Source organism: Natator depressus, chromosome 4 (genome assembly GCF_965152275.1).
Source record: "Natator depressus isolate rNatDep1 chromosome 4, rNatDep2.hap1, whole genome shotgun sequence".
Lineage (NCBI taxonomy): Eukaryota > Metazoa > Chordata > Testudines > Cheloniidae > Natator > Natator depressus.
Window position 1 is genome coordinate 80,058,462 of NC_134237.1, and position 25,658 is coordinate 80,084,119.

At 40.8% G+C, this 25,658-nt stretch overlaps 1 protein-coding gene across 3 annotated transcripts in view; it reads left to right on the forward strand.

The window, feature by feature from the left end:
• SNX25 (sorting nexin 25) overlaps nucleotides 1-25,658 on the forward strand; it is a 161,569-nt gene that overhangs the window by 28,219 nt on the left and 107,692 nt on the right. For all 3 annotated transcript variants that reach the window (XM_074951250.1, XM_074951252.1, XM_074951251.1), the window contains exon 3: nucleotides 9,834-10,050. In XM_074951250.1, coding sequence (XP_074807351.1) covers nucleotides 9,834-10,050 — 217 coding nt within the window. The remainder of the gene's footprint in view (nucleotides 1-9,833; nucleotides 10,051-25,658) is intronic.

Below are 25,658 nucleotides of genomic sequence, written 5' to 3' on the forward strand. Positions count from 1 at the left end.
GCGTCCACAGGTTTGGCTGATCACAGCTCCCACTGGCTTCGGTTTGCCATTCCAGGCCAATGGGGGCTGCAGGGAGTGGTGTGGGCCAAGGGATATACTGGCCGCCACTTCCTACAGCCCCCATTGGCCTGACATGGAGAGCCATGGCCAGTGGGAGCTGCGATAGGCCGAACCTGCGGATGCTGCAGGTAAACAAACTGTCCCAGCCCGCCAGCAGATTTCCCTGACGGGCCACGTGCCGAGGGTTGCTGATCCCTGGACTAAGCCATCCCTCTTATTTTCTCACTTGCACATCTCGCTGCAGCATTCATTCCAATATAGATACATTTAAGTGTAAGCATATCTTATCTCTGGAAAGTGCTTGAGTTTATCGAGAAAACCCAGAATGCATGTGAACAGTATGACTCAAACAAAAAATGTGCTTAATTTTTTTTTTTTTGTGGTGAGGAGGGACTGATCTGTCATCTGAGCATGGAAGGGACACAATCCTTGCCCTATGACATAATTATGAAATTTGGATTTCAGAATTAATCTCGTTAACTCTGCATGTATTTTTTACATGTATAAGGTTTGTTCATCGACAAAATTATTTTAAACAAGACTACTGCCAGTAATATAATTAAGATTAATACATTTAAACTCCTGCGTAACCTCTCTCAAAAAAACAACTTTGGGAACCAGTTATCACTGAATGTATCCGAGACTGTATTAACTCCAGATTCCAAATATTGAAGTCATCACTTCTTCTGCTCCCACATGTAGTTATTAAAATAAATATTCCTTCCTTTTTTAAAAGGATGTAAAAAACCCTTGCTTTTCACTAAGTAGTAGAAACCAATAGTTTCTTTCCTGATGGATTATTCTTAGTCTGCAATGCTTAAATAAATAAGCTCCTTGATTATAATCAGAGTAATTACACTGAAAAGCAGCAGTAGGTACAGTTCTAGAAACACCTTTGTTAAATACCAATTGTATACCATATATATTCGTTCATAAGCCGAATATTTTTGGTAAAAAAGTGACTCATCAAAGAACGGGGGTCGGCTTAGAAACGGGTATACACCAAAATTTGATGATTTTAAACTCCATGAAATTATTGAATTGAATATCTAATACATTGTCTTTCTGTTTACCTGGAGCGTCTGCAGGCATGGAGCCCCTCAGCTCCCTGTGGCCGCGGTTTGCCATTCCCAGCCAATGAACTGCGGCCACAGGGAGCTGAGGGGCTCCATGCCTGCAGACACTCTAGGTAAATAAAACATCCTGACCCAGCTTACCCTGACAGGCTGGGAGCCAAAGTTTGCTGACCCATTTATTGATGTCAATACTGCCGCCTTTTAAAGTAGCAAAGGCTTTGTTTAGTGGACTAGATTGGCTTGAAAGGAATACTAAAAGAGCAGTGCTGCAGATCTGCATGACATTTGACTCATGCATTTCACAAAATATAACGTGCAGAATCGATGGACTCTCTAATAAAATTGAAATAGCCTGTTATCCCCACAGACATGCCAATCTACAGGTCTGCTTTGAAATAAACAAAGTACAATAATAATTTGACAGTGATAAAGCAGGTGACATTCCTATATAAAGTCCTACAAAATCTATAACTACAATAGTAATAAATAATCTATTTTCATATGAGTATTTGAAATGAACAATAGTCAAATCAAAAGAAAAAGGTCTGCTTATCATGCAGCATTCAAACGTAAAGTTATTGAATATGCAGAAGCAAACAATAATTGCGCTGCTGCTCGTTAATTCTGTATCAATGAGAAGCAAGTAAGAGAATGGCAAAAAAATAAAACAACACTGAAAGACATGTCAAGAAGCAAGAAAAAATGTCCAGCGAGGTGTGCTTCATTTCCTGAGTTGGAGAAAGATCTCAATAATTGGGTTGTTGAACGTCGACAAAATGGATACATTGTCACTAGAACTGGAATTCATCTGCGTGCTCTGCAAATGTTGAAAGATAACAAATACAAGTCAGTAAAGCCATCAATGTTTGTTGCATCAGCCGGTTGGTGTACTCGCTTCATGAACCATCATAGTCTCTGTCTTAGTCAGTGAACAAAGATAGCGCAAAAGCAGCCGAGAGATCTGGAAGAAAAAATTGAATCTTTCCAAAGGTTTATTATCAAATATCGAAAGGAATATGCATTTGAACTGTCACAAATAGGAAATATGGACGAAACACTGATGACATTCGATCTCCCGAGCAACAGAACGGTAACCGATGTTGGTGAAAAAACAGGTTTAATTAAAACCACTGGCCATGAAAAAATCCATTTTACGGTGGTTTTATCGTGTTTGGCAAATGGATCAATGCTCCCTCCTGTTGTTGTTTTTTTAAAAGAAAAACCTTGCCTAAAAACATGAAATATCCTGCTGGTATCATCGTACGTGCACACGAAAAGGGATGAATGGATGAAAGTGGGACTATTGAATGGCTGGAAAAAGTGTGGAATAAGAGACTAGGAGCACTTTTCAAGAAACCTGCTATGTTCGTTTGGGACATGTTCAAGGCACACAAGAGGATGAGGTGAAAAATGTGGCCAAAAATATGAAAACTACTTTGGCTGTAATACCTGGAGGCTTAACTTCAGTTCTACAACCGCTTGATTTCTGCCTGAACAAACCCTTTAAAGACAGGATACGCAAAATGTGGTCTGAATGGATGTGCTCAAGCATAGCGAAGTTGACAAAAGGCGGGAATCTTATCAAGCCCGAAATCAATCTAATTGCCCAGTGGATAAAGGACTCGTGGGTGTCCATTCCCTCGGAAATGATAGAAAAATCATTTAGGAAATGCTGTATCAGCAATGTACTCGATGGTCAGAAGATGCTATATTTGATGATGATACAACAGAGGCTGATGATGAGAAGGAATCTGAGTCTGAAGACGACACTGCTGACATCTACGATGACAATGCAGGAGCAGCTGTGACGGAAGCCAAGTTTAATGAACTGTTTGGTGAATCAGAGACTGATTCAGACTTTGGAGGATTTTAAGACTTTTTAAAGTCTCATATTGTTCTAAGTTACTTGTTTTAAATATCCATTTACTGATTTTAAATATTGACTGTAATTTTGAAGGTGAATACATATTTGCTCAGTTGTTATAACAACAATAACAGGTTTTTCGTTAGATTACATTAAAATAATTCTAGCAAAACTTTTGAGTGTTTCTTGTGATGCCAGCTTTTAAAATATAGCAGGGGTTGGCAAACTTCGGCTCCTGGCCCAACAGGGTAAGCCGCTGGCAGGTCAGGACGTTTTGTTTACTAGGAGCGTCTGCAGGCACGGAGCTCCTCAGCTTCCAGTGGCCATGGTTTGCCGTTCCCAGCCAATGGGAGCTGCGGGAAGTGGCATCACTTCCCGCAGCTCCCATTGGCTGGGAATGGCAAACCGTGGCCACTGGGAGCTGAGGGGCTCCGTGCCTGCGAATGCTCCAGGTAAACAAAATGTCCCGACCAGCCAGCAGCTTACCCTGACGGGCCGGGAGCCAAAGTTTGCCAACCCCTGAAATATAAGGTTGGCTTATGAAAGGGTCATACAGTTTTTACTATTTTTACCTGTCCATCTTGGGGGGTCGGCTTATAAACAAATGGACTCATGAACGAGTATATACAGTATATTTTTAATTCAAAACAATATTTCAAAAAGATTAAAAATGTTTTTAAAGAAAACAAATTTAAGACTAATGTTTAAGGCTATTATGTCTTGTTCCACAAAAACAATATTTTAGATATAATGGACTCAAGATAGAAAGCACACTCTTGGAATTTCTATTTGCTTCTATGTAATATTGATAATGTGTCTGATGCTGTACAATACCCCAAGACAGACTATTCTTGTCCCAAATAATTTACAATCTCAAAGTAATAACTTGATGTTGTGTGCAGGTGCATGCTGTAATATACATAGACTTATAATAGGGTGATAGATACAATTAACTTCCATGTTTCAGTTGAGCTAGAATCATGACCTCTGTTACTCCTTCACTACGGGTTGATAATAAAGGAAAATTCCCAAATTTGTATTTTGACCTTTCCAGCAGATGCTTCTTTCAACTTCTTTGTTCCCTTTTGAGATATAGGGTAAAATTTTCAAAGGAACCTAAATGACTTAAACTCCAAGTGCCATTTTCAAAGTGACTTAGGATTCAATGAGTTTTAGGCTCTTAAGTCAATTAGGCACTTAGAGTGTAAAATTTTCAAAAGATCTGGAAGATTTACTCATTTACTGTGGATCTCTACCAGCTCTTTCCTTTCGAGCACTTCATGTACTATTTAACTGGTATAGTGGAGAAAATAATAAAATCTCATCTGTCACTTGTAAAGAATTTTTTTCATCTACTTCTATTAAAGGAAGATATGTTACTTGGGAAGTTGTGAGATAGAATATAGAAGTTTCTGAATGGACCTGATTCTGTTCTCTTAGAGTTTTAGAATTGCATCCGTGTAACTTAAGTGAAACCACTCCTGGTTTACATTGATGTGAAAACAGAATCTAGCCTCTTCCTTTAATTTTGAGCAATTGATTCTACATTATTTATATTGTATAAAGTTCATCCAGGGTATATTATTAATTGCTAAATAGCCTGCATCCATCAAGAATTAATTGACTTTTTTATTTTTTAACTTTTCTGACCACGTTCTGGCTGATGGTTTTAAATCACTCTACATGTGCTTTTCCCATTTTCTTTGTTCTGATTACACTATTGCCACTATTTCCTGAGCATCTTCTTTGTCTCTCATGACCACATATCCTGTGCAGCATTATATTTTTTTAATCCATCCACCAGCTTATTGTAGCTACTTCATTTAGGGTGACCCAACTCCCAATATTAGAGGCTTTTTCTATATATGCAACTATTACACCCACCCTCTCCCACAAAGTGTCCCGATTTTTCACATTTGCTAACTGATCACCCTAACGTCATTCCTTCGTCTGTGATGGCTTTGTATAGTGTCCGCTTATGTTTCCCTTACTTTGGCAACTAGCTTAAATTTCATCTCACAATTTTTTCTGTCCTCCCAACTAATACGCCAGTGATGCTACTGCTTGGTTGTAGTTCATTGTATTATTATTTCCAGTACAAGTTCAGGCATCAGTCTAATTTTAATATCTTCTAAAAAATATTTCTTATAGTACTGAGATATATCTTCTGCAATACGAACATGCTAATAACTAGTCGTTATATTTGGCTTGGCCACTGTCCTCTCACCCCAAAGCCAAGCATAACAAAAGAAGGTATCTAATGTCTACGCTGCCACTGAGTGGTATGATTCCAAATGTGGGTAGACAAACTTGTGCTAGCTCAGCTTGAGCTAGTGCACGAAAAAGAGCCGGCGTTGCAACATCTCCATTGCTCTTTTTAGTGCACTACCTCAAGCGGAGCTAGCACAAGTCTGTCACCTGCACTGGGAATCTCACCTCCCAGCTTCAGCATAGTCATATGCTGTCACCAAATAAACCTTGTTTTACTTATATTCAGTACTCAGGGCCAAGTTGTCTCCTGATCTCCCCTGACAAGTAGTAGCATGTATGTAGCGTAGCCATATTGGTCCCAGGATATTAGAGAGACAAGGTGGGTGAGAGATTATCTTTTATTGGGCCAACTTCTGTTGGTGAGAGAGGCAAGCTTTTGAGCTTACACAGAGCTCTTCTTCAGGTCAGGACTACTGCAAGTTGGTCCAGTAAAAGATTTTATTTCACCCACCGTGTCTCTCTAAGATAATAGCATGAAGACAAACTCTTTAGCTTGCTTTCTTCCATCCTTAATTACAGATTATTGTTACGAGTAACAGAAACAAGGTGAGGGAAAATTACAAAACAAGCTTGTTAGATATTAAAATAAAATATTGGGTGCTAGGTGTTCAAAATGAGAACAAGAACTAAACTATATACATAATAATAAAGAAAATAATTTTCCTTGTTAACAGGAAAAATGCTCTTCAACCCCAAAATACTGACCATTTTTGTAACTACACCTATCTCTGTAAGACTTTGTTAGTTAATAATACCTTGGATCATTAACATTGAAATGATTTTTCAGCCTTTACCATGGATACTGATTTGTTTTGTTTGCACTTCATTCATCTTATCAGTGAAAAGACTAGTTTCACTATTAATTATAGACCTTTTTTCTCTAGTCTCTTTCACTGGCTGATTCTTAACCACTAACACAACACTCCAAAATGTGGGCAGAAGACAATACAGGGAAGTGTAACATCCAAACCAAAAACAGTGCATTGACTCTTTTTTTTTAAAAAAAAATTTGAAAAAAAAGGAATAGTTTTCTATGGACATAGGTTTTGAAAACCTTTTTTATTTGTTACTACACTTAAAAGGCAAGTAGTTTAGAGACAACATTTAAGCAAGACTCAACTTGGATAAACATGGTTTTCAGCTATTTGGAGTTTTCTTAAACCCACAACTAACAGCTCTTGGCTAGAAGAAGAGTACCTGGATAATCGTAATTATGTACACAATAGTAATATTTATAGTGCTGAAGAGAAACGATAACTTGGCAGAGTTTGATCAGTGTAAAATGTGAGCAAACACAGAACCTCTGATAATTTTTGAGGCACAATTTTTTTTTTACAAGAGATAATCAAAAACTAACATCACTCTGTATGTTGCAGATAACTATGGACTGGATCCGAAGTCACTGTGAGTCTTTACATTGAATTCAGTGGGCTTTGAATCAAGCTCGAGATGACGATCCAATGTGCTTTAGAAACACTAAAAATTATAAGGCATTGATTTAGGCTATAGAGCAGTAGTTCTCAACCAGGGGTCTGGGGCCCACTGGGGGGCCCCGAGCAAGTTTCAGGGGGTCCACCAAGCAGGCCCGCATTAGACTTGCTGTGGCCCAAGGCAGAAAGCCAAAGCCCCACCGCATGGGGCTGAAGCCTGGGGTTCCAAGCCCCGCCGCCCAGGGCTGAAGCCGAAGCCTGAGCAGCTTAGCTTCACAAGGCCCCTGTGGCAGTGGGGCCCTGGTCACCTGCCCTGCTTGCTACCCCCTAATGTTGGCCCTGGCTTTTATATGCAGAAAAACGTTGTTGTGGCACAGGTGGGCTGTTGGGACCTGTTGGGCAGGACCCTCAGAAAGAAAAAGGTTGAGAACCCCTGCTATAGAGGAACATACAATAAATTCTAACGTACAATAAAAACAATATTAGAATGCACCCTTTTAAATGTAAAAATAAATCCTCTGGGGGGTACAATTTTGCATATTCAGAATTTTCCATCCTCCTCCTTGAGCATCTGTTTGATAGAGAAAGGGAAAAACTGAATGTTTTAATGTGACTTGAAGATGGTTTTAAACAGCTTGTTTTGTGGGGAGAGATGGTGACAAATATCTAGTGTGTTTAAATATACTGTTGACTTATTTATTTCTATGTTCTTATGAGTTGTTTAGATAGTAATGTTTATAAAAATTCTGCTCTCAAAATACTGTAGAGATCAGTACATTTGAATGTTGTGCCGAATTGCTGTAAATACAAGGAGAAAGTGAATGTTGTGGATTCTTATGATTGTGGAGAAAACTAGGATCCCAAGTTGATTTTAGAAAGGTGTTGCCATGAGGGTAATGGTGACTTAAGGACTAATGCACCCTTCTTTTTGAAAGCGAGTATACTTTACGGTATTAGAAGGGGATAGTGTTTCTCGTATTTTGTAGTTATGTACGTAGGGAAACTTAGCCATCGCTCTTTGCTACTATGACTCTGCCTCAAAGGCAGAAGGTTCCTAAAGAATACAGTACTTTGGCCCATCGTGTTAATTCTGGGACAGAGAAATGCATCTACAAGAGAATTGTCACACGTGATTCAGAACAAGAAGTGAGACATTGCCTGTTACAAACAATGGCCACAAATACCATAACACAGTGCTCTGCTATTATTTACAGCACCCTAAAAGTGTTGCATGTCTTACTTACTGGAAGAAAAGAAAAGAGCCCTGTCCTGAAGAGCTTACAATCTATTTTCAGAAATGACACTACAAAGAGGAATAACAAAACAGTAAGAGGAGGATGGTTGAGGAACGAAAGAGGTGACAGCGACAAGAGAATATTTATTTACACAAGCGCACGTTGTCATGGTAGAACAATGTATCTGAAATTACCCTAATCAGTCAAAATCCCATTATATTACCCCAAATTATCCCCACATGTACCGAGGACACTTCTTTACCACCTTTATCAGAAGGCCTCCATCTTTGAGCAACCATTGTTACCAGTCTCTTGAGTGGTTGTTTAAGGCAGGTTTCTCTGTAATATGCTTTCTTTTTCTATTTTTTCTTTTATTTTTTGTTGTATTTGATAGGCCAGATAATCTCTGTGCTTCAAATCTGTAAAATGGGAATAATAATAATACCCACCTCAGAAGGTGTGTGGCTAAGTCCATTAACATATATAGTATGCTCAGATACTCAGAAAAGCCTTTTAAATAGAACTGGTTAAAACTCTTATGTTCTGTGCAATAGCAAATTCTGACACTTCAAAATTTCCTTTCATCCCAAATCAGAACAAAAAGTAAAAATTTTGAAATTTCTTGTGAAACAAAATTTCCAGAAAATGTAGTTTTGGAAATATTGAAACGATCTTATGAAATGGCTTTGTTTAACCTATATATAACATGATAAAATAAAGCACTTGGATATTTTTGGGTCAGATTTTGACTAAATTAATGGATTCCCCTGAAACATTTCAATTTAGTCAAATTGGTATTTTCCAGTAAAAAAAAACATTCAAATGGAAAATTTTTGACCATCTCTACTCTTAAATAAAGTTTTAAAATGTTTGAAAAAAAGGAAATACAAGATGTAGTCTTCTTCTCTTTCAAGTGAACAAAAGTAAAAAATAACATAGTCATTTGACTGTTTTTCAACCGATGGGATTACTCTGACAAATTGGGAGGGTTTTTGTAGGTCATTGACTTGAGCTCAGGCTGTAACAAATGATAGTTGCTAAAGAGCCTGCTCAGGTTTTCACACACTCTTCTCTCTCTTTTCCCCCTTGTTATTTAGTTATCACTGTGACCGGTACAGACTTTCATTTTGTATCTCGCTTACATCTGTGGTCACAGCTGATATGCAGGCTTCTTTGAGCTTCCTCCAGAGCAGTGATGACTGGTATACAACACTTCAAGCCTATATGACCATAAGCAAAATAGTATAACGAGCTATACGCAAAGTGCTGTCAAAATACTGACAAACAGTTTTTCCTAATTACTTTCATTTATAGTAATCTTAGCTGTTGCTTATAACTATAGTTCAGACTTATGGAAATGTTTAATTTTTCAAGTTTTAATTTTTTTTATGGTGTCTCCTTAAAATAGTCTAATAGCGCTTTCCTTTCTCTAACTACTATAATCTTATAATGTGGTTCAACACTGTCCTTCAGCTGGGGGGGAAAAACACTGCCTCTACATGTTTTTTAAGTGTGTCTTTGAAACCAAGATGTTTAGATGCATGTATAAAGAACAAATTGCGTCAGTCCTCAGCAGACTTGGGAGATGCAGATAATTTAGTAGTTCATGTAATAAAATCCATGTTTTGTGATACAGGTATCTGTTCGAGATTTCTGTTTGACCAGTAACGTGACTGTCAGACCAAATCCACTTAAGGCTTTTGCATGGTGACCTCTGGTAATTTCTCTTAGGATCAGATTTCTTTAATATAAAATTGCTGCCCTTTCTTTCTTTGAAGAGAGAGAATTTAAAACCTAAAGAAGAAGATATGCAACCTATTCCTGAGCTAATTGTTTTTGTATTATCCCTGTGTGTTTTCACCGTTGTTGCTATTTATTGTTTTGTTTCTCCTTTTAGTGTTTGACTACAGCTACAGAGATTACATTCTGTCCTGGTATGGGCACCTCAGCAAAGATGAAGGACAGCTGTACCACCTGCTATCTGAAGATTTCTGGGAAATCGCCAAGCAGCTGCGACAGAGGCTGAGTCACATTGATGTAGTGAAAGTTGTCTGCAGCGATGTAGTGAAAACTTTACTCTCACACTTCTGTGACCTTAAAGCAGCCAATGCTAGGTAAAACAAGCAAAAAAACCACCCGTGCTTATCCCCTGTCCTCCCAGTATTTTAGTAGAGTTTTCTGCTTGTCACTTTCTTTCCTTTTGGATGAACTGCCTTGAGCCAATAAAGAGCTTACAATTGAGAGAGAGAAACAGTAAAGACAGGCAACATATAAGTAACATATATAGTCCTTACTGTTGTTTGTGAGACGCCTGCTACGCTTTTGGGCACTTGAGGTAAAGGAAACACTCATGTTTCTTTTTCAAATAGGTCAACTTCATCACTCTGTTTGTACTCCTATTCTTTGGTCACCATACAGGAAGGTATGTGAGTAATCTCTGAGGGTGCCATGAGACTGGCAGGATTTGGAAATGAGAACAAAAAACCACGTACATTCTTTCCAGAAAAGTGCAAGTGTTCATTCCATAATCTTTTTTTCTCCCTCTCTTTCCTCTGGTACCAGGAAGCAAAGCCCCATGGTTCCTCTCTATCAAAAGTCTCTCTTGCAAAAACAAAACGATCTATTAGTCAAGTTGTTGGGCCAGGTTTTTCTCCTGTTCTGAGTCTTTTCTTTGAGAGAGCCCTCTTTATACGGCGCTGAGGACTACAAGGTATTAAGAGGAGAATACCTTAATTGCACTCAATCTGATACTTCAAAATGGCTAGCTGTACTTTTAACTAGCCGTATGCATATGCATTCCTTGATCTGAGTGTACAATATAAACTTACACATTAGGTACATTTGTGCCTGTCTACTTCAGAAAATTGCTTTTAAAATTACTCTAATTGAAATATTCTTTGGCTCATGTGATGAGACTTTTTTTACCTTCAGGTTGTTTTGCTCACAGTGATATCCATTTGTGATCTTTGCCCACAATGACGTCCACAGGTCTGTTTCTGATACTGCTGCAGGGAAAAGACTTCTTTCTTTATGCCCATGCCCAATCTATATGTTACCACTTTCCCTGTCTTCCTGAGCAGGCAGTCTTAGTGTTTTACTGGCAGGTGTCAGCCTGAATTTTCCCAGTACATAACAAGCGAAGCCAAAGACGGACAAGGTGGTCATTGTTGCAGGGGGGAAAAAAAAGAAAATAAACAGGTGAGCTTTATGTACCTGCAGTGGGGCATATATAAAATTCTCTCAGCTGGCCTTTAATTTCAGTTCCAGAATATTTGCATGTTACTTGTTTCTCAACAATGGTCAATGTCTCTTGGCTTTCTGACACTCTTGGCTGTGTTCTCTGAGTGTGCTACTGTAGTTTGTCACTCTGACTTTTGAGCACAATGTGACCTCTGTCTAGAAGAAAAGTTAGATATCAACTGTCTTTCCTTTTAGTCCAGTTAAAAAGAAGTTGGAGACTTTTTTGCGACTATTTTTTAGGTATCACAGTACTCAAGTCTCGATTAACAAAAAGCCACCAATTTGAAATTGGGGAAGTATTCAAAACTGTAGTTTCCTCCTTTCTGGTGTTATAAAATTCTGACTTTTGCTTTGGATGCCTTATTTCCTGTTTATAATTATGTCCATTTCAACTGGATCTTTGTTTTTGGGTTGGGTCATGGCATTTTTGCTCTCACTATACTCACTTAGAGTAATAACTAATCCTTTGCTTATTTTCCATTTACTTTTTTTGCTTTGAGTTGAACATGCATCTTTGAGAACACCTACGAAGGCTGGGACACATTAACATGCATATGAAAAGCTCACCCCAGAAATCCATGTGTGCAATGATAATCACATTTCTTAATTTACAGATTAGTATTTCATGCAGATTTAAAAATTCCTAAATGCAGATAACAAAAAGATTAAAACTGGACAGGTTGATTACTCTTGCCACAGTATAAGATCCTTTTTGGTTTTAGGAGCATTCTGAGTTTTTTTTATATTAAGTTAATTGTCCAGGTCTGTTGTGACTACTGTGAATATCTCATACGTCAGAGGGTCCCATAACTTGGGGGAGTCTGAATTATGTCACTTCTCAATCTGAAGCTTGAGCACCACAAAAATCTTTCCAGCTCACAGAGACATTATGATTTTAAAAAAGCAAACACCAAAATTGTGAACAAACTCTGTTACAGAATTTTGAATCGATATCTCTAATTGATATAGTATGGCTCAGAGTCTAAATTTTGAAAAATATGGTAAGTTTAGACTGAAACTTGGATGTTTTGTCTTTGTGTCTGTGATAGAAGCCCGTTAATTTGGGTGAGTGAAATCATGGAATAATTTCCTGTTGTGATAATCACACACATGCCTCCTGTGCATTGTAGTGGCTCCATGTAATTTTGTTACATATTATGATAGCAAAGAGAGTTTCATCCTTTGGTCAAGTTCAGTAAGTGACCTAGAGAATTTTAAATACATCTTGTACCATTTTTAGAGAGGATGTTATCCAAGTATCTGTGCTTAGGGGCTCCCTCACTCTGTGAGACAAGGCTGGTAAGGGTAGGAAGTGTTCTCACCTGCATGAGGCTGAAGACATTAATCTCTTCTATGTGAAGTTCATAGGGTTTTGTCACCCACTTCACTCCAGGTCACCTTTTAAACTCATCCCTTTCCACCTGTCTTGGCTAATAAAAGAAACAAGGATGGCTAATTCTTCCAGTCCCATATGGAGCCTTCTGAGATGCTATAGTGAGGGTAGAGGGGTAGAAAGAGCAGTACAAGCTCTTCCCTTTCATATGACTCACCCAGAGAGTAACACTGGTCCAGCAGGAGCTGGAAATGATTCTGTCACTCTTAATTTCCCCTGTAAAATGTCTACATTTTATTTGGCTGTTAATGTTCTCCCAGAGTATGAAAGGGGTTAGATAGTTTGACCGTGGCAGTTCTTGGTCACGTGCATGTAGTTAACTGGTTTCCACATTTGAGACTGGAAAGGATTTTGCCCAAGGCATATTGGCTGGGGCCTTAGTGATTTTTTTTTCCTCTTTCTCTGAAGCATTGAGCATGAAGTGCCTATTGCAGGATGAGGGGAGCGTATTCTGCATGATGGATTTCCTGTAACTGCAGGGGATGGGAATTGGTGAACCTCAATTCTTCTTGTGTTCTGCTTGTTTCTGTGTGATTGTTCCCTTAATGTCTCATCCAAATGGCTGGATTTGGCTTGAGTAAAGCATAAAAAAGCTGAATGCTAGCCATGCTGTTTTATTATCTTAGATGGATCGTGAGCTGAATAGGGTGGTGAATAAATCACTGGAAATTTCCCTACCGGGTCTGTTGGAGACACCATCTGTCATGGCAGCATACTCTAAGTTCTGGCTATCCTAGAGAACAAAAAGCACTCTGATGCTTGGAATTCATTCTGTGTCTCACACATAATATAAAATATTTGTTTTATTTCAAAGGCAGAAAGGAAAAATGCCTTTAAATTAAATTACACAGTCTGAGACTATAGGAGTTTGGCAGAGTAAGGCCAGATTCTAAGTTACTGTGGGTGTGGAGATAGTTACTGCTCACCCACTCTTGGACCTAATGAGAGCAGTGCCTGTTGAACAGGTGTAAAGGCACTATTAGTGTGATAAGAGGGAGTCTGCATTGTGGGCTTTTTTACGTTGTCTCCAGGCTGTGAGTAAACAACAGACTTATTCTTTCATCACTTTTAATTTATAGTTTTATGTATCTTGATTTAATAGTAAAACATTTTTCCCCAAATAGGAATAGAGAGCGATGGGCTGCTTTTTAGTAAAACTGTTGCAGGTTTTTGCCATTAGATTCACAAGGCCAGTCATGACTTAGTGACATTGATTCCTTGAGGCTGTTGAGCATGGGGTTTTAGGGCAGTGTCTAGCTCTTAGCAAACTTAAAGGGAAAACTGTCTTGTGCATACATTGCTGTCGCTTCCTGGAAACAAATAACACAGGAATTACATCCAGTTCTCATTACAAAGCTATTGATTAGGTTTTTTTCAGTAATAATATATAGCTTGGTTCTCAATTGTCTTGGCTCTGTGTGTTTGTATATTACATATAATGTGTGTCATTATGCTTGCTATACTTATTGCAGTGTATAGTGTAAAGTAATATTCAATGTAAAATAGAAAGCATTGTTACCATGAAGTCAGCAGGAGCTGGTACAAAGAGAAGTTGAGAACTAGATTGAAGAAAGCCCCAAATACATCCAGCCTTAAGGATAGCTGGAGTACAGCTCCCAGTCTTTCCTTTTTCTTTTATAATTCCATTTGTCTCTCTCAGTTTAAAAATGTCAAGAACTGCTTATCATGCTAACCCTCTGAAAACTAATATCAAGAAGATTAACGTGAATTTGAGAGGTTGTTGCAATGAGAGCAGATATTTGGAAAGGATGATGATAAAAAAAGTTACAAAATAGCCTTTGAATAAGTATATTATTAAAGTACCTCTGGGCTAGTGCCAATCTCTAAAGTGTTGGACTTCTGTGAATGAAGCCTTTGCAAGAAGAATTCATGAAGTTCTAATTTTCTATTATTTGTAAGACAGTAGACCTAGAGACTTCAATCAGGATCAGGGATCTTATTGTGCTTGGTCCTCTACCAGCATAGCGTTTTTAATCCACTTCATACCATCTTTGATAACAGACCCAAAGTCCTTTGTAGAGTTCTCAGTCTTGCAAGACCAATGCACAAGCTAATAACTACACTATGAAACACATTCTCAGTTATGTTTGAATAGTATGTCTTTGTTGAAACAACACATGCTGTTAAAGAGGTTCAAGATACTAGATGTTGTGTCTTGATTAAATGGGTGCTATGAATATTTTGGTATTGACTTTCTTCTGACTGTGGATATGTTTTTCATTGTCTTTTAAAGCAGGCAGCTTACTTTTTGTCTTTACTGTGATGCTTTCATATGCAAGTCTAAATCAACTTATTTAATTTCTTAGAAGTTTCAAACAGATCAAGCCATTTTAATTCTGCTACACTGTCAAGAAGTTTAGAGATCTCAGGGAGATACAGGTAAAGAGATGCAGGTTGCATGTTGCCCCTGGTAGTTGTAAACGTATGCTGAGTACAGAATGTGCTATGGAAATGTTTTATGATTTGTTGCATGTACACTTGAGCTCGCCCATTTCACTGTCAAGATGACTAAGAGCCAAATATAATTTTGTGGGACTTCTTCTCTGAAAAACTGTAATTAAAGAAATAGGAAAGCCAAAAGGAATGATTTTCCAGATTTCTGTGGAAAAGGCTATTACTGATTTCTTTGGAAACTTTCTTACAGTCCCCCTCCCCCACTTCCCGTGCAAATAAACAAAACATTGTCTTATTTTAGAGTCTTTAAACTTGTCTCACACTGTAGTTCTGTTTCCCCATCAGAAGGCTTTCTGATCTTCACAGTGTGAGTTTCCCAGTCAGCTCCTACAGGGTAGATATGGGGTTCTCAGAAGTTTTCAAGCTTTTTTTTCAACCACCATGAGGGTAAGAACACACACACATATAAAATGTGTGTGTGTATATATTTTAAAGAAAATGGATTTTCACATAATCAAATAATGTCAGGAGTTGGGGCTTAAAGACAAACACCTAGTATTGTAAGACTCATGATAAAATACTGAGAGTTGGTAACACTGGAACCAGTGTTAGGAGGTCATGACCACCGTGCCCTTGCCATATTGTTGTATAGGAGGGAATCCTGATTAGATTCTGGCAAAATGGGAGTGGGGTGGGTCACAAACCTAGTCGAACAGCTCTCTTGGGCACTCACCAGTCTGCTGTGAGGAAGCCATCCACTGGATTCCATGAGCTTTAAGCCTCTGAAGTCTGAACAGAGGTCAGGCACTTGTCTCTAGGAATAGTCTTGGGGTGAAAATCCGCTATCTAGCACCCTCTCCTGAGAGCTTAGACCCTGCAGTCCAACTGCCAAGCCCCTAAAGTTAGTGCTGACCACTCAGACTTAAAGAAACCTTCTCCCAGAACTCTAGCCATATGAATGCTCTGGTGTCACAGATTAATTCCTTGGGGGCACGTGATAGGTGTAACCCATGACTAATAGTTGCAAGCTCATGAACTCAGTCTTTGCGAAGGATTATAAAACATTATTGCTCTGTATTTGATACACAGATCCATTTTAAAAAAACAAAACACCCTCCATGCAGTTTCCTGCCTTAGTTTCCTCACCACTTCAAAGTATTCTTTGGGCAGGGGTCAGAGTCCTCTGGGCGTCCAGGTTCTTTCTCCTGCAGTTCAGGGCTTGTCTTCTCAGCCGTGCAGTCCCTCTCTCCCTAGATCATCTTGTTTCTCTGGGTTGGTCTCACAGCTACCCTGGGTTCCCCTTGCTACGAAAGCATGCCTGTACCTTCACATCTCCTGCCCAAAATTTCCTGTGTGGCTCTGTGGGCTTGTCTACACAGCAAAGAAAAACCTGTGACTGGCCGTGCTAGCCAACTCGGGCTCGTGGGGCTCAGGCTGTGGGGCTTTTTCATTTCTGTGCAGACTTCTGGGGACTGGCTGCAGCCCGGGCTCTAGGACCCCGTGGAGTGGGAGGATCCTACAGCTCCAGAGTCCAGAAGCCTGCACACAGCAATGAAACAGCCCCTCCGCCTAAGCCCCGTGAGCCTGAGTTGGCTGGCATGGGCCAGCGTAGGTTTTTCTTTGCTGTGCAGACATACCCTGCGAGTCTTTCCAGACCCATGGAGCTTTAGCAGGTTTTTTTTTTTTTTTAAAGGGCTAGCTAGCATCAGTACCTTGATGTCTGTTTTTGTTCTCCATTTGGGGATTTTCCACTCTCCCCTTCACCAGCTCCCTGCAGAGAGGTAGGAAAAAATGGTTCTTGTAGGCTTGAGCTAACCTATTTTCCCAAGGTGCTTCCATCTGAATAGGCGGCCACTGAATTCTAACGACCTGCCATTATACCTGGTATGGGAGACACATGACAGCCATTATCAGCAAAGGTGGAATTCACATATATAGACGGGTGTGCAGTGATACAGCAGTTTTTATAGTAACAACTTCATAATATCAACCAGAATAAAGTTGTGCGGATAGATTCCCCAAAGTGTCACAGGGTCCTAGTATGGAGAAGCTTGAGAACCCTTGTGACAGATAATGGTCCAGTACTAGAGGATTGTGGTAGATGTTACATTGCTAAAATGCCAGTGTTGTTAATTTGCGGTTTACAATTATTCGTTCATAAGTGGGAAAGAAAATTGTAAGAGCTCCCTCCAGAAGTGGTTTTTAACTTTTTAACAGCCAAGAACACCTGTGGTAAGGTTGCTGAGTGTCCTGTATGTCCCCATCTATGCACATCAAAAGAGATTCTGCAGTTATGCATAGTCATTTTTCTTAAAAGCTTTTTGTTAATTTTTTTTACCTTAGTGTTTTCCCAATTCCAGTCCTCTTAAGGAATGAGTGAACTGGTGGATTTGTAGCATCAGGAGTAAGGTCATTGTGGTGGTCCATGACAGAGGCATTTGAATACGCATTCAATATTCACACTGAATAGATGAGTGCACCCCTACACTGAGCATCACTTTCCACTACTGCGAGTATAACTTTAAAAAATATTTCATTTGGGTTCAGAAATGATGAACCAATTGGAATAGCTCCCTGGAGAAAGGATTTGTTTTGCCTCCACTGCTTACTAATCTTTCCTCTAAAGGTTATATTTACTAATATTTCACTCATTTTCAGATAGCCAAAGAAAATGCCCTTGCTTTCCTAAGCAATTACACTGTTATTATCCGCACAGAATTGAATGCATGTTTGAAAAACTTGTAAGATGGAAGTATGTCTGAAATGAAACTCATGGGATTATTAATGTTGGTTTCACTTCACAAGGAAATAAAAAGTAATGATCTGTAATGCATGCTGTGCAATCCACAACTGTTACAAATACTTTCTGTATGAAATCACTTTTAAGTCAACTGCATCTTGATATACCAGTATATGTCACTGTCACTAAAATCCTAATTGTTGGCAAAGGCACAAATGAGTTAAATTGCCACTTGTCACTGTTTGTGTGATTTGAAGCTTATGAAATGTGTTGGATTAAAAGGCTTGTGTGGTACCTATTTTGGGAGCCACTCACTACAGTTTGAGATTTATATTTCTGTTCACTGAACCACTGTTTTCAGAATTTATGGATAATAAGCTGAGTTTTCAAAAACATTGTGCATAAATCATAGAATCATAGAAGGTTAGGGTTGGAGGAGATCTCAGGAGGTCATCTAGTCGAACCTCTTGCTCAAAGCAGGACCAACCCCAACTAAATCATCCCAGCCAGGGCTTTGTCAAGCCCGGCCTTAAAAACCTCTAAGGAAGGAGATTCCACCACCTCCCTAGGCAAACCATTCCAGTGCTTCACTACCCTCCTAGTGAAATAGTTTTTCCTAATATCCAACCTAGACCTCCCCCACAGCAACTTGAGACCATTGCTCCTTGTTCTGTCATTTGCCACCACTGAAAACAGCCAAGCTCCATCCTCTTTGGAACCCTGCTTCAGGTAGTTGAAGGCAGCTATCAAATCCCCCCTCCCTCTTCTCTTCTGTCGACTATACAAGCCCAGTTCCCTCAGCCTCTCCTTGTAAGTCATGTGCCCCAGCTCCCTGATCATTTTTGTTTCCCTACACCTGGACTCTCTCCAATTTGTCCATGTCCTTTCTGTAGTTGGGGGCCCAAAACTGGATGCAGTACTCCAGATGTGGCCTCACCAGTGTCGAATAATCACTTCCCTTGATCTGCTGGCAATGCTCCCACTAATGCAGCCCAATATGCCATTAGCCTTCTTGGCAACAAGGGCACACTGCTGACTCATATCCAGCTTCTCATCCACTGTAATCCCCAGGTCCTTTTCTGTAGAAATGCAGCTTAGCCAGTCGATCCCCAGCCTGTAGCAGTTTAGGACTCTGCACTTGTCCTTGTTGAAACTCATCAGATTTCTTTTGACTCAATCGTCCAATTTGTCTCGGTCACTCTGAACCTTATCACTACCCTCCAGTGTATCTACCTCTCCCCACAGCTTAGTGTCATCCGCGAACTTGCTGAAGGTGAAATCTATCCCATCATCCAGATCATTAATAAAGATCAGGACCAAAACCGGCCCCAGGACCGATCCCTGGGGCACTCTGCTTGATACTGGCTGCCAACTAGACATCGAGCCATTGATCACGACCCATTGAGCCCAACAATCTAGCCAGCTTTTTATCCACCTTATAGTCCATTCATCCAATCCATACTTTTTTAACTTGCTGGCAAGAATACCATGGCAGACCATATCAAAAGCTTTGCTAAAGTCAAGATATAACACGTCCACCGCTTTCCCTATATCCACAGAGCCTGTTATCTCATCATAGAAGGCAATTAGGTTGGTCAGGCATGACTTGCCCTTGGTGAATCCATGTGGACTGTTCCTGATCACCTTCCTCTTCTCCAAGTGCTTCAAAATTGATTCCTTGAGGACCTGCTCCATGATTTTTCCAGGGCCTGACTGGTCTGTAGTTCCCCGGATTCTCCTTCTTCCTTTTTTTAAAGATGGGCACTATATTTGCCTTTTTCCAATCGTCCGGGACCTCCCGCAATCACCGTGAGTTTTCAAAGATAATGGCCAATGGTTCTGCAGTCACATCAGCCAATTACCTCAGCGCCCTCGGATGCATTAGATCTGGACTCGTGGACTTGTGCATGTCCAGCTTTTTAAAACAATTCTTAACCTGTTCTTTCGCCACTGAGGGCTGCTCACCTCCTCCCCATACTGTGTTGCCCAGGACAGTTGTGTGGGAGCTGACCTTGTTCATGAAGATCGAGGCAAAAAAAGCATTGAGTACGTCAGCTTTTTCCACATCATCTGTCGCTAGGTTGCCTCCCCCATTCATTAAGAGTCCAACACTTTCCCTGACCTTTTTCTTGTTGCTAACATATCTGTAGAAACCCTTCTTGTTAGCCTTCACATCCCTTGCTAGCTGCAACTCCAGTTGTTTTTTGGCCTTCCTGATTACACCCCTGTATGCTTGAGCAATATTTTTATAGTCCTCCCTAGTTATCTGACCAAGTTTCCACTTCTTGTAAGCTTCCTTTTCGTGTTTAAGCTCACCGAAGATTTCACTGTTAAGTCAAGCTGCTCGCCTGCCATATTTGCTATTCTTTCTGCACATCAGGATGGTTTGTTCTTGCACTCTCAATAAGGCTTCTTTAAAATACAGCCAGCTCTCCTGGACTCCTTCCCCCCTCATATTAGCCTCCCAGAGGATCCTGCTCATCAGTTCCCTAAGGAAGTCAAAGTCTGCTTTTCTGAGGTCCAGGGTCCATATTTTGCTACTCTCCTTTCTTCCTTTTGTGAGGATCCTGATCATGGTCGCTGATCATGGTCACTGCTGCCCAGGTTGCCACCCACTTCTACTTCCCCTACCAATTCTTCCCTGTTTGTAAGCAGCAGGTCAAGAGGAGAACGGCTCCTGGTTGGTTCCTTCAGTAGTTGCACCAGGAAGTTGTCCCCAACACTCCTGGATTGTCTGTGCACTGCTGTATTGCTCTCTCCGCTAATGTCAGGGTGATTAAAGTCGCCCATTAGAAATATCTGTGTGTAGATTTAGTTAGGAATTTTCAAAGATCAGTTTGTGTCTTTCTGTTTGGAAAATCCAATCATGAAGTCATAACAGATACTTGTGTGTTCAGAAGTTGAGACAAAGTGGGTGACTTATATCTTTTATTGGACCAGCTTCTGTTGGTGAGAGAGACAAGCTTTTGAGATAACATAGAGCTCTCCTTCAGGACTGAGAAATGTACAGTGTCATAGCTAAGTACAAGATGGAACAGATCATTTACCATAAGTAGCTAACATATTTCCTGGGACCATCTGAAGGGAAGTCGTCAGTTAATAGCCCTACTGTCATGTGCTGGGCGGGTGAAGCTGAGGGGGGTGGGAGGAGTAGTGGGTTTTAAGATTGTTATAATAAGCCATAAATCAGTGTGTCTATTCAGTCCATGATTTTTAGTGTTTAGCAAAGTTATGAATTTATGCTCCCAAACTCATCTTTTGAAAGTGTTGTGCAGATTTCCTTTGAGGATGAGGGCTGAGAGGTCAGATACGGAGTGATCGCTTTGTGACAAGTGTTCACCCACAGGTGATGTGGTGTTTTTGTTTTTTTTGGTCATTTTCCTGTGAGAATTCATTTGGGACCACAGTGATTCTCTTGTTTCACCCATATCGTTGTTATTGGGACATGTAGTGCACTGGAGGAGGTACACCATATGCTGTGATAGGCATGTGTAGGACCCATGGATCTTGAAAAGTGTGTTGTGGGAGCTGAGTAGACTGGAGGGCTGCCTCATGCATGTGCACCTAACTGGGATATTCAAAAAGGTTTAAGAGAAGTAGTTTATACAGCTATAGAAGTTGATGTTAGAAAAATTTAGTGGCACTCTGTTTGTTTTTGTGTGTGTGTATGTGTGGATGTGCATACTGCAGTTAAGTTTCCTGTTTTCTCTGATGGTTACTGCAAAATAAACAATGTCATCCTTTACTTTGTGCCAGTTTTGTCGCAAATGTAGGAAAGTGGCCTCAGATAACTTTCCTTCTACTTTTTATTTGCTGCCTAAAATGTTACATTTCAACAGACCTTCTTGGTATCTTCCCAAAGTTCATTCTCACAAATCTTAAGGAAGAGTTGCAGAAAGAACCCCAAATTTGGGCTCTGGGATCAACTGCTACTGTACAATGGTAAGAATTTTATCCATCATTGTATGCATGCTCTTTGCTAAATTATTTTGTTGGTAGATTCGGGGGGAGGGGAAGCATGGGTGACATGGAATTCTGTTTGCTAGGCAGACATGCTGATTCACTGTATGTTTCCCTACAGGCTAATGAATACTTCATAATGAGACTGGCAGAAATGGAAACCCTCAGTTAATCAATCCTCTTGCAACAAGAGATCTGCTGTTCAATATGTTTTATGGAAATCCTGCGAAGTATGCACTGGAGCTGTTTAAAAGAACAAATCCAGATGTACTTACCACTTTGGAGAGGGATAGTATCATATGAAAGGGCAGTCACTGCCAAGAAATAGGGGCATTCTTCTGGATGATAGGCTTATGGAAAAGTTTGCTGCTTTGCCACCTGAAGTTTGGAGGATGCTCAAAGCCAGGATCACTGTCTATATGACCATCAGCAAATTGGTTCACCTTTAGCTGATGTTATTTTTCTTTTCCCTGCCTGCTTTTAGTCACCCTCTTGTCTCTCTTGGCTCTGTTGGAACAAGTTACTGGCACTGATACACAGATGTTTGCATAGGACTCCTGCAGAGAGACACTCGGAGGATTTGTCCCTTAGACTTTTGCAAAGATACATGGAGATCTTGGCCAGGATACCTGCTGGAGGAAGGGTCTCCTCTTCTCAAGACCCATATCGGGTTGAGTAATGGAGAGAACCCATCTCATCAGGTACATGATGTTATATGTAACCCCCACAAACAACAACATCCTAGATGAATTAGGAAGGTAAGGGCCAAATATTTATCAATTGGCTTATTCTTTCCATTCTGTTTCTGTGATAGACCCATCTTGACTGTGTGCCAATAAACTCCTGGAACTGGCCCAACTCAGCTAAGCTGAATTTATTGGCTGATACTGTGAATTCCACCCAGACTTGTCAGAGACGGAGATGCAGACAGGCTATGCAACTGTTTCCTCTGAAAGGATGTAACTGTAAGAACAGTTAATGCTCCAGAGAGATTAGGAATGTAGGCTGCAGTCCCAAACAGGGATGGGGTGCCTGTGGAGACTACACTGATCATGGATGGTATGGCGAGATAAAAGGCAAATTTAATCGCAGCCCAGTGGAGTCAGAATGCACTGTTGATCTGTGCTGTTCATCCCTTGCTTGTATCATGAAAGTATGCCCAGCCATAAATAACTGCATAGACATCCCTTAAAAGGAAAGTGGTTGAGGCCTCTGCTAATACTATCTGAAGCTGTTCGCTGGAGTGCCCAGAAAGAGTGTTTTTGCATGCGCATGTGTCAAGGTTCCTTCCCCACTCTGAACCCTAGGGTACAGATGTGGGGACCTACATAAAAAACCCCTAAGCTTATTTTTACCAGCTTAGGTTAAAACTTCCCCAAGGTACAAACTATTTTACCTTTTGCCCTTGGACTTTATTGCTGCCACCACCAAGCATCTAACAAATATATAACAGGGAAAGAGCCTGCTTGGAAACGTCTTTCTCCCCAAAATCCTCCCAAACCCTACACCCCCTTTCCTGGGGAAGGCTTGATAAAAATCCTCACCAATTTGCATAGGTGAACACAGACCCAAACCCTTGGATCTTAAGAACAATGAAAAAGCAATCAGGTTCTTAAAAGAAGAATTTTAATTGAAGAAAAAAGTAAAAGAATCATCTCTGTAAAATCAGGATGGTAAATACCTTACAGGGTAATCAGATTCAAGACATAGAGAATCCCTGTAGGCAAAACCTTAAGTTACAAAAAGACACAAAAACAGGAATATACATTCCATTCCATTCAGCACAGCTTATTTTATCAGCCATTTAAACAAAACAGAATCTAGCGCATATCTAGCTAGATTACTTACTAAGTTCTAAGACTCCATTCCTTTTCTGTTTCTGGCAAAAGCATCACACAGAGAGAGAGAGAGAGAGAGAGAGAGAGCCTTTGTTTCTCTCCCGCTCCAGCTTTGAAAGTATCTTGTCTCCTCATTGGTCATTTTGGTCAGGTGCCAGTGAGGTTATCCTAGTTTCTTAACCCTTTACAGGTGAAAGGGTTTTTCCTCTGGCCAGGAGGGATTTTAAAGGTGTTTACCCTTCCCTTTATATTTATGACAGCATGTGTGTCTTCAGGGCCAGATGATCACTGTCTTGCCCGACAATTAACACAGTTTTGCTTTGTTTTTTCAAAAGGAAGTTAGAGTTGGCCAGTGTTAGACTGAGAGGTTATAAAGCCAGAGGGAACCGCTATGATCATCTAGTGAGTCTGCCCCCTGTATAACACAGGCCATAGGACTTCCCTGAATTAATTCGTGTTTGAACTAAAGCGTTCATATTGTGTGGTTCTGGCCCCATATGTCACTGCCATATACATATTATAATGATCTATTAGTACAAGTAACTCGTGGGGCGGGGGGGGGGCATGTGGGTCACATGCCCCCCCCTCCCCAGTTTGCTTCTTGGCTTGTACTGAGCATGTTCACACAGACTGTGCATGCTCAGTAACACCGCTGAAGCTGGCTGCCCTCACTCTGCCCCCACACTATCGGGTTGTCTCTAGTTCGTATAAGATATTCTGCTCCCAATCTAGGATTTTTAAAAGGTGATAGCTGATACTCAGCGTCGGCTGCTCTCAGGGTGTTGGCACTTAGTTCTTGGTGGCTGCTTCATCTTACCAGTCCAGAAGAGAAAGGTTAACTTTCACAAGAGGAGATCAAAATCCTTATTTAAATGACCCAGGACCTCTGCTGACCTGTCTGGGGACAGGTTTATGTAGACAGATAATGATCAGCTACAAGGAGAGCCCATGGATGGAGGTGCTTGATGCAGTGTAGTGAAAGCTGTAGGAGACCAAGGTGGTGATCTGGAGTATACTAGTATGGAGATGGTCAGCAGTGCACTGAAGAAGACAGCTAAAGATTCAGAGACCAGAGAGAAGAGGAGGTTTGACTCAAGAGGAGAGACACCTGCTCTAGCGCAGGCTGCAGGAGGCCTTCCATTGTGATAAGGGGCCTGGACACCAGCCTCATGAGCCAGTGCTCCCTCAGTGAGTATGCAGGGTATTTGCACTCCCAGTCGTTAATCCCCACTATGAGGCAGCTTTGCTTTTTGCACAAAGAGAAGGAGGTATATTTCCCTGTGACTAGGGTCCGTGCAGCATATAGCTGAAACCTCTGTTTGAATATGTATGGAGTTTGTCCATTTTTCTTACCCAGAAATGGCTGGACAGGGGCAGCCCCCTGAGTAATAGTTGATTGCAGCCAGCCAGGACCTGCAGCGGCAACGGCAAACTATCCCCGGAGAGGAAATGGACAGTGGAGGATGAGGGAGAAGACATTTGGGTGAGGAATAGCACAGCCGGTCCCTGACTCCAGCCTGACAAGCTTCTACTGGACTAGAATCCCTGCTTCCCGAGGAAATGACCATGGCCCCTCCCCAGGTGACACAACACCCCTCCCACAGTGCCTGCCAAGAGGGGCACCTGGAACCAAGCTATGTACAGTCTCTTTCCTTCCAGACCAATGCTGGAAGCATGTGAGGCACCTGGTCCTGCATCCTCGAGCCACTTACATTCACAGAGGAGGAGCTGCTGACTTGCAACCAAGAGTCACTGGAGGAAGTAAGAGTAGTGGGATATGCGCATGCTGCAAAGTCCGAAGAACAGTTGGCACTTGCCAGGGAAAGGAACTGGGTATCCTTGAGTACTGAATGTCAGAGAACATTGTCTAGCTCCCTGCATGCTTCAGTGGAGAACCTGGTTAGAGTGGTTGATTCTCAGGGAGTCTGCAACAATACAGACTTCTTTGGCTGTTTGTTAGTACATCTGGATGTGATTATTACACCAGGCACAGCACCGTCTCCTAAGGCATTTGGCAAGTGCTTTGTGCTCTGGTGGCAGCACAACCTCCCAATTAACTAGCCTCCAGTGCAATTGTACAACCTCCCTTTACTCCACCACCTCCACAAAATGAACCCCTACCACCAAGAGTGGGGG